The 11,777-nt window shown below is 42.9% G+C and overlaps 1 protein-coding gene across 15 annotated transcripts in view; it reads left to right on the top strand.

Moving 5' to 3' along the window:
* Window positions 1-11,517, top strand: part of LOC109854490 (nucleolysin TIAR) — a 455,086-nt gene extending 443,569 nt beyond the window's left edge. For 9 of the 15 annotated variants that reach the window (XM_020427622.1, XM_020427617.1, XM_020427619.1 and 6 more), the window contains 4 exons: window positions 1,988-2,117; window positions 4,767-5,008; window positions 5,420-5,603; window positions 7,221-7,331. In XM_020427622.1, coding sequence (XP_020283211.1) covers window positions 1,988-2,117; window positions 4,767-5,008; window positions 5,420-5,603; window positions 7,221-7,271 — 607 coding nt within the window. In that variant the 3' untranslated portion in view covers window positions 7,272-7,331. Of the gene's footprint in view, window positions 1-1,987; window positions 2,118-4,766; window positions 5,009-5,419; window positions 5,604-7,220; window positions 7,588-10,515; window positions 10,700-11,359 lie in introns of those variants that run through there. The other 6 variants (XM_020427608.1, XM_020427620.1, XM_020427609.1 and 3 more) reach the window with 5 other exon arrangements.
* The last annotated feature ends 260 nt before the right edge of the window (window positions 11,518-11,777 follow it).

The raw sequence follows: 11,777 nt of genomic DNA, 5'->3' as shown, positions 1-11,777 counted from the left end.
GTGTGTGTGTGTGTGTGTGTGTGTGTGTGTGTGTGTGTGTGTGAGAGAGAGAGAGAGAGAGATAAATTCTTTTTCATCGCGAAACGCGAAAACGCCGCGTCTACACTCCTCTTCTTTACAGGAGCGAGCGAAAAAAGCAAATTATAAATCTTGCCGCGCGGAAAACACCGTAGTCATGTCGATATCTCTCCAAGCTTACAGAAAAAGGGGGAAACCTAACAGCTCAAGAAATCAGCTGAGCATTTATATCTCCCGAAAGCGAATTCAGCGCTTCACCTTAACGACGGACTATAGGGATCCGTGACCTACCTTAGAAAAGACTGCCGAGAGCGTGGGAGGGTTGCTCTAGAGAACGAACGATAAGAGAGAGGAAGAGAGAGAGAGAGAGAGAGAGAGGAAGAAGCGGAGGAAGCTAGAGAGGAAAATAGAGGGAGAGACGGAAGGAGGAGACACAAAAAACTCTTTCTTACCTCCTCTTCTCTCTCTCTCTCTCTCTCTCTCTCTCGATCTCTCTCTTGTTCTCTCCTTTCCCTCGTCCTTTCTCGCGCACGTTGCTCGATATCCTTGTCCGTTCTTATCCGATACGATACTCTCCGCCGCTTCGTGTGTGTCTGCCGCAGTTCCGCCACCCCTGGACAATGTCCGTCGTTCAGATATCTTCCGTCTAATTGCTCTTCCTCTCCCCCCCCCCGTCGCGCCGGAACCCCGGAAACGAATATCTCGGGATGACGTATGGACTTGCTGGTACAGAACGAGGCAGCAAGACGAACGGAATAGATGGGGAAGGGGTGGTGGGAGGTCTTTTCTTCTCGGGTGAAAGAAAGAATCTTATCTGCCGCTGGTTATCGCTCCGAGGTACGGATCCCGGAGAAGGGGTTGCTGACGATGACCATCGTTCGTCCTACTCAACGATCGTGGATGGGAGCTCGATGGATGGAAAGACCGGGACGGAGAGGATGAGGGAGGGGAGAGGGAGAGGAAGAAGAAGGAGGAGCGCGCGCGGAGAAACTCTCGTAGAGAGAATCGCCATTGTGCGATCTCGAGCTCCCGAACGTTAAAAGTGACCTAATCCTCGATAAATTCAATAATTCCCTGCCACTCGCGCCAAAAATTCTTTCTCGCGCTCTGATCAAGATTCTCGTCGAAAAATCGTCTCGGGACGACGGCGAAGTCGATCGAATTTTACCGCTAGGTGACGGATCCGAAATATTTGAATAATTGAAGAAGAAGAAGAAGAAGAAGAAGAAGAAGAAGAATTGCAGCATCCGCGCGTTTAAATATTCATACAACACAAGCTGCGCAAACGTCTCGAAGCGGCATTAAAAATATTTTGATGTAGACACCGTCGGATAAAATTCAGATACTCGGAGATATATATATATATGTATATATATATATGTATGTATAGTATATATATATTCTCTCTTTCACTCGGCTCTTGGTCTACATTCACGTGGTTGACAAAAGGGCAAGAGGGAAATAATCCACCCGCGTCGTCCTCGTCGTAGTCGTCTATTCTGCCAACGGCGGCAACGTAGCTAGCGAGCGCGCGCGTGTGTGTTTATTCAAAGTTAACGCCGTTCTGGCGAACTGGAGAGTTACCTGCGTAACTGGCGCGTGTGGAATTTAACATTGAATGCCCACATCTCTGCGGCAATCCGGACTCCGCCACGTCGAGATTCACAATTACGGTGCCCGTTCGTGCGCGCGGTAAACTCGCATAAATTAACCGCGCCGTTTTCGTTTGAGCCGACGCCCTTAATAAGGTCCGTCCAGGTTTTAACCCGGAACGGAAGGATAAGAACATCGCGCGTTGCTTCCGGTAGAGAGATTTTTGGGTTTTTTTCTTCCCACACCCCGCGGAAAAAGCGCGCGACGATTCTTCCGGGAGAGAGAGAGAGAGAGAGAGAGAGAGAGAGAGAGAGAGAGAGAGGAGACACACGTTCCCGACAAAAGACTTTAAATCCTCTTTTCCTGCGATTTCCAGGTTTTCCACCAAGGAGTCGGCCACGCACGCCATCGTGGCGGTACACAACACAGACATCAACGGCCAAACAGTGAAGTGCAGTTGGGGCAAGGAGAGTGGAGACCCTAATAATGCTCAACAAACTGGACAGGTAAACGCTCTCTTCTGTCCTTTCTCTTCTTTTATCCGCTCTACCAGCGGGACAGTTTCGACGGGAAAATTCCGCCCTCTGTGTTTTCCAACATTTACATCGTTGCTCGTATCACAAACGCGAAAAGAGAGAGAGAGAGAGAGAGAGAGAGAGAGTGAGAGCGAGAGAAAAAGAGCTTTTCTACCTTATTTCACGAATAAACATTGTTGCCCCGATTCCTCTCTTCTTCCCTCCCTCAAGATATAATACCTTGAAGAGCAAAACACGCTGATCCCGTGTGTAACACACTGAATGCATAATCACACAAACATTCTCACGTGTGTGTATACATCTTCTTGAAAAGTGCAGAATCATTGAAACAAAAATAAGCGAGTGCTTCACTTCAAAATTTAATCCCTGACACGTTCAACACACGTCAAAGCGACAAGTGTAGCGGCGAGTTCTTCGCCGCGCGCGCGCGCGCGCGCGCGTGTTGAGCTTGTTGTTATACGTGTGTGTCAGTGAGACTGTGAATAGTGAAACGTTCACGTCTCAAAGGGGACGAGAGAGCGCGTTCAAAGAAGGAAGTAGTTACCCGATTCGATCACGGCCGGTTTCCTTCCGGTCTCGCGCGGCTAAAGTGTCCCCGCGCCCGTTACGTGGCACGGAGGAAAGTCCGACAAAAGGACGAAAACTAAGGGAGAAAGAGAGGACGGGAAATCGCGAGCACAAGATTCCGGTCTGTCACTTGGATGTGTGTGTTGAGACCCGAACTTGTGTCTATTATCTCGGTATATATTATCTGATCGTGACGATAGTAGCAAAAAAAAAAAAAGAGTGAAACAAACAAGAGTATTAACTTTCGCAACAAAGACAGCAAGTTAGAGCGCGGAATGCGCTCCGAGCGCATGTTTTGTTGTGAATGTTTTTCTTTGTTTTCGAGCCGCGCGATTCGAAGGGCGAAAATTTGTCTTGTGTAGTCACAGTCGTCGTTTGGAAGCGAGCGCGTCAACTTCGGACGATTTTCCTTCAGTTTTCCTAGTCTCTTCGAACGAAGAAGCGCGTGTGTTCGTTCAGAAAATCGGTTTTGTGTTTTTCTCACAATATCAGACTCGAGACAGAGAGAGAGAGAGAGTTGGTGTTAAATTAAAGAGAAAATAAGAAAAGTGAAATTTCACGGAGGAAGCGAACGTGATTTGCATTGGGTGAGTTGGGGGAGGAGGGGAGGAAGATTTAGCTCAACATATAGATCTCACTCGGAGTGTGTCTGGACGGGTCTCTTAGCAATTAGCTCCGTTAGAACGGTACGTACGCCCGATCTGGGAATGGTACCCGAAGTACTTCCCAAACCCTCTCTCTCTCTCTCTCTCTCTCTCTCGCTCGCTCGCTCGCGCGCGCGCACACTTCCCGCTAGTACTTCCGTGCATCCATCCAGTGCTACTCGGCCCGTGACATCGCTCTAATTGATCTCTATTCCCATAACGCGCCTCGCTCCCAGGGGAGCCGAGATATCACGTATTAGTACGTATATCCTGCCATACTCTGTTCTCATATTCAACGGCATCGAACTGGTTCGCGTGATATCTCACCCCCATCCGGAGGGAGAGGGGTGCCGCCGCTTCATCGTGCCGCTTTAACGAAGAGAGCGCACACAATGGCCGCGCATTATTTTCGCCAAAAACTCCGTCGATTAACTTCCCAAAATCCCAAGTCCACGCGCGTGTTTTCTCGTCTTGTTTATTCGAACGATGTTATTCTTCGTGCAACAAGAAAAAAAAAAAAGAAATCCCAAAAGAACAGTAAGCTGATGTACGGTCTGAAGAGCTTTTCTGCGTGAGATTTCAATGTTTATTCTTTTTTACTCCGTTGTCGCTTTTATTCGAATCTCGGGTTTTTTTTTTTTGTTGCGCGAAGGACACTCGCGCGCGAGAGAGAGAATCGATTGTGTGTAGAAAATATTATTTAGCCGCGCGCGAGGCGAGTTGACATTTATATCGAAGAAATAAATTAATTGAAGAAACAAACTAATAACAAGAAATATATGAGGCCTTACGAGCCATTTGTAAGATGTTTCTAACAGAAATTCGGAATTTTTAAAAATTAGTTAGGGGGTATCCGGGGTCTGTCATATGTGAGATGCAAATCCAGCATCCCATATGAATTTAAGATTAGAGTTTTCAACTCAAAAAACACTCACTTGTAAAAATTTACAAGTTGAAAATTGTTACATGTGCGTGTTATATACACGTACAGTTTCTGTTAGAAACATCTTACAAATGGCTCGTAAGGCCTCATATATTTCTTGTTATGAAATTCAACGGGCCTTAAAAAGTCATACTTGTTTAAAAAAACCAATGTTTAAAAGCACATCTTGAGAAATACGCGAGAGACGTTGAAAATTTTGTTTTTCGTTCAATACGACATTCAGTAATTATTCGTTTGAACAAATGTTTGATCATCACGGTACACTTGTCTTATTTGGAGGAACGGAACAATCGCGCTCGAAGACACGCTTGGTTCAATTTAAAACTACCCGAACGAGCCCCACAAATTCTGTGAACGAAAACGGAATTACCGTTTTCTGACCGATGCTCGATCGGCATCGTTAAGCATAAAATCCAGACAATGTTCTTGCTCTTTTCTATTTCATTGATCCTCGTGCTCTTTCAGGCGTTATCGTCGGCGACGTACCCATACTACGCGGCGGCGGCAGCTGCCGCCGCGGCGGCGGCGGGCGTCGCGGGTGTCGGAGGCGTCGGTGGCGTCGGCGGTGCCGGACAACTGGGATACTGGTATCCGCCCCAATCTTATCCCACGACAGCGACACAAATGCAAGCTGGTGGCTTTCTACAAGGCATGCAGGGATACACCTATGGACAGTTCGCCGGATATCAACAGGCACAATATATGGGGTGAGCTTCTCAGAGACACGCGCGCGCGCGCGCGATACATTTCCCTTCCCCGAGAGCGAAGTTTTCCACGACCAAGTTTTGAATAATCGAACAAGTCGTGTCGGCTATGAATGTATCATCTCTCCCTCATCTTTTTCGCGATATCTCCCATATGCGACAAATAAAACAGCTCGCGAATGTTTAATCGACTTCTGTAGCGTTTGTTTTTTTTTTTTTGTTTTTTTTTTTTAATACATTACAACAAAATTTGTATTAACTCGCGCAACTACAACTACGAGATAAGTAATAGATTTCCAACAAGTCTTCGCAAAATTACGACGGTTAGTTTATTTGTCAATACAATAAACTTAGTTTAGAAGTGGTCAAATTTGCCACGGCTGTGACACTTGTGTCATTTCTTTGCGAACGTAGAATGGGCATGGGTGCTGTCCACGCTGCTGGCACAGCGGCAGGATGGGGTCAGGGATTACCAGGGGGACCACAGTTACCGCCACACCACGCCACAACGGTCACGGCACCCCCAGGGGTGCAAGCCGCACCCCCGCCACCACCGCCACCGGCACAAATGATGGCCTACCCGATGCAACAGTTCCAGGTAACCATTACTTTATCTATCTCACCTGTGTACTCTCGCGTGCAAGTGTGTGCCCTACGTGTTTGTGCGACGTTTCGTTCTCGTAGAAGTGTTATTTTTTGCTTTTTTACATACCTCTGCATCTTGCGCCCCTGTACGTCCAAAGGCAATTTCGTCGGTGCCGATATTGGCTTGTAAATGTTGCACGTGGAAACTCGATTCGATATCAAAAGGATATCGAAAGCATGTGTCGGCAGAAGAGTTCGCGCAGCATATACATATGTATATATATATATATATACATACATATATATATATATATATATGTATGTGTTGTACATGTATATTGTCGGTGATCTTAGGGAACCTCGTAAACTTGATACTGTATATCATTTCGAAAACCGGTGCGCGATAGAACACGCGGTGCGCTTCAACATGAAACAATTTTCGGTAAAACACGGTAAACACGGATGCAGTAACACGCATGATATAATTAGCTGCGCACGCGGTTTATTTCGGTCTCTCTAATATTCCCGACTTGAGTTAACGATTATTGCGAGGTTACAAGAGCAACGGTGATATGCTAATTTTGGCAATTTATGCCGGCACTATTTTACGAGATACGTAATGTATATTCAAATAAAAACGTTTGCATTTTCATAAGCATCGCGAAACGAAAATTTTATTTCTTTTTTGTTGCTATTGTTTTTAATTTTTAATTTTTTTTTTTTTTTTCTTTCACCTTTCCGCGATTAACAACGAATTGCTTTCAATGCCCGTTAGTCGCGAGAACAATCGTTTTCGATCGATCTTCAATTTATCCCGCATTTAATTCGCAAAATTATATTATTCGTTTTGCTATTAAACGAAATGAAAAATCACTTTAAATTATTTGCGAGAAATAGTGCTGCGTATGAATGAAAATCGTGATTTATTATTGAAGGGGCATTTTGTGTTTGTGTATTAATAATGTTACGTACGAACGGAGCTGGGTAAAAATAAATTATTGTTAAACGCGCGATGTATACACGTGTATTATTCAAAGCTATATAGCGTATCAACAACGTGATAAATAATTTTCTCTTACGTTTGATACGTCCAATAAAATCATACCCATCTCCGTTGCGTACAATACTCGTTGGTTAATTGCGAAATTTGCATTTGGTTTTTTTTTTTGTTTTTTTGTTGTTTTTTTTTTTATGTTCGTCACTCACACAAAGTGTTCGACAGCAGTCGCACTTTCGGCGATTGCGCGTTTATTGTTTTGGCAAAGCATGTCAGTAAGAGATTCAGACTAACCGGCGTGAAATAGACAGATTCTAGTATTCTATCTTGTACCGAATTTCGAGAGATTCTAATAGAGAGAAAGCAAGCTAGTAATTCGAGTTAGAAAAATACACATTGAGAGATTTGTGTGGTAAATGTTTGGTGTTGACACTGACGAATCACATTTGGTCGCAATTACAAGATGTGAAACGTTTTTTTTTTTTCTTTTTTTTTTACGCAGACTCATGTGTTCTCATTTACGCTTTTCTCTGATGTTAGTTTAAAATCTTATATTTGGATAAATTAATTAGAGACAATTCTCGTACGCCACATATTAGAAGAGAACGTTTTTTATTTGTTTTTTTACGCCAGACACTGATGGAGCAAGACAGACTCGCTTTCCCGCTCGACGAGAGGTTATAGAAGACAGATTTTGCGTCGAGATTTAGAATATATTGTAAAAAAGTTGTGGCTCTCTCTCATGGCAGTGAGGTGAAATATGATACTTATCTGTAGTTTTGTGTACAGAAAAGTCTACCTCTCTCGACCGTTTCGCTTTTCCGCACGGACTGCACATTTAAGAAGGTTGGGCTGCGCGCGCGTTTTGCACACACGCTCTCTCTCTAAAAACGACACACACGGTCACAAAAAAATATCTAGAATATATTTGAAAGGAGATCAGGGATGGCTTCGGGCAAGCGCAGCGAAAAATGCATTTCAAACTCGGCACCCGCTTTTAATGCCCCGTGTGTTTTTCTTTTCTTTTTTTTTGTTTTTTTTTTTTTTTNTTTTTTTTTGTTTTTTTTTTTTTTTTGTTTTTTTTGTTTTTGTTTTTGCTTCAAGAACAATTTCTGAACTTGACAACCTGAGGTTTCAGAATCGAGAGAAACGACCATCTTAATTTAAAAGCTAAAAACTCTAGAGTTTGAAATTTTCAAATTAACTCCGCTGTTTTTTCTTGTGTTTCTCTTCCCGTCCACCCCGGGTCCCCGGGAGTAAATGGAAAAAGTTTGCGGAAATATGATTTTACAATTTCAACTTATTTTGCAACTTTTTCCCATGCTTATTATTACGATTCTTTATTATTAGAACAAATCGTGCTATCTCACTTTTTTTTCATTTTTTCCGCCGCAACATCTTTCTTCTAAGAATTTGAACTAAACAGTTGTTGTTCGATCGAGATTTGTCGTTTATTTTACTCGCGCCGGAAAACATATACACATTTCTGAAATTGAGGAGTAAAGTCGGAGATCCAAGTTACTCGTCGAGGAAATATCCCTCTTCAAGGGAGAAACACACAGATATTGTGAATAAAAGAATAAAGTTTCTCTTCTGATCGGGAGAAGAAGTTGCAGACATTAAACTGGAAGTACGTAGAAGTGAATTATCGAGCAAGTGTCTAATTTAAAATCCGATTTGCTCATCAATTTTATTCATTCGCTGCCGTTGCCTTTAGTCCGTGCGCGCCGCTTTGCAGAAGAACTTCTTAAATATATTAACACAGAAAAAAAAAAGACGAGCAATTACTTCGAGATAAATATTCGTGTTTATTTCAATATTTGTTTTACAATTTCACACAATCGAAACGATAAAAAACGTGTGAGAGAGATTTGCGATGATAATTCAAGAACCGCGATGCGGCACGGGGATGTAAATTTTCGCTGGTACAAAGAAAATCACTCGAAATATTGTCAAACGTTTCGATCTCTTTATTTTGATCTTTCTTGATGAATAAATTCGCGAAAAACTAACAAATTCAAAAAATTTGTAAGAAATTCAAGGACCGATTCAATACGAGCCATCGAGTCGCGTGTGAATTTTTGTTGCACGATTGACGTCGAAAACCCATTAAATATTTCGCGAACGTTTCGCGATCTTTTATTTCGATTTCCTCGGTTCGGAGAAAATAAATTTAAAACCGGGAGAAACACAAAATCGCAAATTGCAAGAAATTTGTTAGACGGACCGCTTTATCAGCGGCGTCATATTTCAAAGATTGCGTAACGAACCGCAAACGCCGTATCGATTTCGGGCTTTTCGGTCATTAATCTGCAGCTGTTTGCAGTGCGTAAAACAGCCTGTCATTCCGCGCTTTAAAAAGATATAGATATATATATATGTGTGTGTGTGTGTGTACATACATACATACATATATACGGTGCACACATTTCACGTTGCCGCCTCTCCACAGTTGCTTTAGCCCGAGTCTTTTGTACATATCGCACACCATAGAGCGGAGAGAGCAAAAGTCACGTACGATTGCTATCGTCTATCGAAAGAGATATTTCGTTGAACAAAAGTTAGCTCGCGCTGCTTTTCCGCACACAAATATCCGCGTACGAACGAAAAACTCCTCCCTTCCCCAATCCCTCTCTCCCTTCCGAGTTCGCATTATATCACTGCATGTCAAGCGAAATACCACTTTGAAACTTGCTCCTTGGAAAACTGGCCATCGGAATCATCCTCCGATTGAAACGGCGTATTCTAAGTAATAGCGGCGATAAAACAAACGAAGGAGAAAACGAAAACGTTGAGAAATGTATCACCGAGTACCACGACGACTACTACGACGAGATAAATTCCGGAGGAGTCGGTTTGCCGTTTATTTTGCTAATATCTTCTTTGCCGCGACACACACATACACACGCACACATGCACACACACACACACACACGCAGAAAGTACGCTGTGCCGAGAGAAGTAGTTGCGCGTTTGATCATAATGGGGATCTGGGGGAGAACAAATTTACGTTAGTAGAGAAGGTTGCTCTCGCGCGCAATTTTGAAGTCGCGAGTTCGCGTCTCGCGAACACAAGTTGACGAAGTATTTCCCATGTAAATTTGTTCTTCGTTTATTAAACGTTAATGTAAATCCGATCGCGCTTATGTGTATTTCCGCGCGCGATACGACGATACTTAATTAAATAGAAGACACAATTAATGGCAGACCGTGGGGAAGAGAACGCGCGCGCGCGCGCGCGGCCGTTTCAAAATCAAAATTCGAAAAAGCTTTTTGAAAACTATATATCGATACATCGTACATCGCACTTTGCGCCCTATCACAAGCACACAACATGCGGATATGATGATGAACAAGTTGATGATCGTTTTTCGCTCGACTTAGAGTCTTTTTTCAAACTTGCATGAAACGTAGAGAGAGTATGAGAAACATGTAGACATATCCGTGCATGCGTTTACGCTTCTCGCACTTTATCTAATTGAACTCGAGCATCTCTCCGGAGTATCTCTTTCTCCACTCCTTTTGTTTAGAGAATAACATTCATATTTCGCAATTGCACCACAATTCTTTGATGTGTGTTACATCGGACATTGTTTGTTTGTTTGTTTGTTTGTTTTTTTTTTCTTAGCGACTACGGTCGAGACAAACGGAACAATCCGAAAGTAGTCGACGACTACTTCAAAGTTTCTTCGATTTGACTTTGGGAATGTGAACTGAATTTTTTTTCTTAATTTATTAATTTGCGTGTACTTGGAAATTTTTTTTTTTAATATTTGAGATCACACGTGTAATTTTTTTTTTTTTTTTTTTTTTTTATTCGCGACACATCGGCATCGATGCGTTTTTCTGTTTTCTCGTAGAAAGAAAAAAAAGGGGATGCTCGAGATTGTCAAAAGGACTGTCTTTATTTACATATTTCGATTCGCAGGCACAGTGATCGCTACCACTATCATCGCACGGCCTGGCTTATCCTTTCTTTCGAATAACAATTAGCATCGGGATAACTGCATCTACAACCTGGCTCAACCTCGCATTCAGCCTGAAAATACTGGCGGCGTGTAATCGCGCGCAAAGGAATAGTATTTTCTACGGCACAAAAGGGGAAACGGAAGGTATCATGTAAGAGACGAGAGAAAAAGTGGATGTTATTCATTATGTTTGATCGAAGATCTTTCTCGCGGATATCTCAACTCTCTCGATTTGTTTTTTTTGTTTTTTTTTGTTTTTTAAGACGAGAGGCGAGAGACAAAGAAATGCGCACTTCGATTATTATTAGGGTCAGGAAAACTCGTTAAACGTAAATAAATCTTGCGTTTGCCTCGCGCGCTATCGTTAATGCGTTTCTGAAAATCGTGATGCACAAGCAGTTATTGTAGACTAACCATTATATTTACACGATTACTCTGCAGTTTTATTGTATTTTATTTTCGTTTTGTTTTTCTTTTTTTTTTTTGCGTCCTACTAGTGCACCATGTGGTGGAGGTTGAGTCACGGTGAAGGTAGATTCAGATCGATTAGAATCTATGTAGTAGGAGAGTCTGAGAAATTTGTATGTGTGTGTGCAAACGGCGGAAAGCAAGAGTGAGGAATGATGCGGGAAGCGAGAGGGAGAACGAATGAGAGAGCGCGCGGGTGAGAGAGAGAGAGAGAGAGACGAACGCGAGAGTGAAAGAGAGGGAGAGAGAGGATACTATTGTCGAGAGCATATTTCTATTACTTTCTTGAAATTCGGACCAAGACTTAACCAGCGTTTGTGTGTTCAAATGGTAAAGTGTGTTCTTGGTTGCGGTCCAGCTAGCGGATGAGGACTGGCTGACGCCTAGCCTTCTAGTGTGATGGTAAGCAAGTACACCCCACCAACAGGAACAACTTCTACTTCAGCAACAACAGTTACCACCACCATCACCACCATCACTTCCTCCTCCACTACTACTACTACCACCATCACTACCATCACCAACAACAACATTTCCGTCATCATCGATGCCACCGCGACAGCAAAAGCAGTAAAACCCATGCCACTTCCGGCTTGACGACGCGCGAGTCGAAAGCCGGCAACCACGAGAACCAGATAACACTCGCTTAGCAAAAACAAATAAATAAATAAATAAATAAATAAAACGACGGAGCAGTAAAAAAAAACAAGTGAGAAAGGAAAGGAAATAGCGAATAAGAAGAATCATAACCTCC

This window comes from Pseudomyrmex gracilis, unplaced genomic scaffold (genome assembly GCF_002006095.1).
Source record: "Pseudomyrmex gracilis isolate BER0280 unplaced genomic scaffold, ASM200609v1 scaffold_68, whole genome shotgun sequence".
Taxonomy (NCBI): Eukaryota; Metazoa; Arthropoda; class Insecta; order Hymenoptera; family Formicidae; genus Pseudomyrmex; species Pseudomyrmex gracilis.
Note: the sequence above shows the minus strand (reverse complement) of the source record. Positions and strands in the feature narration are given on the sequence as shown.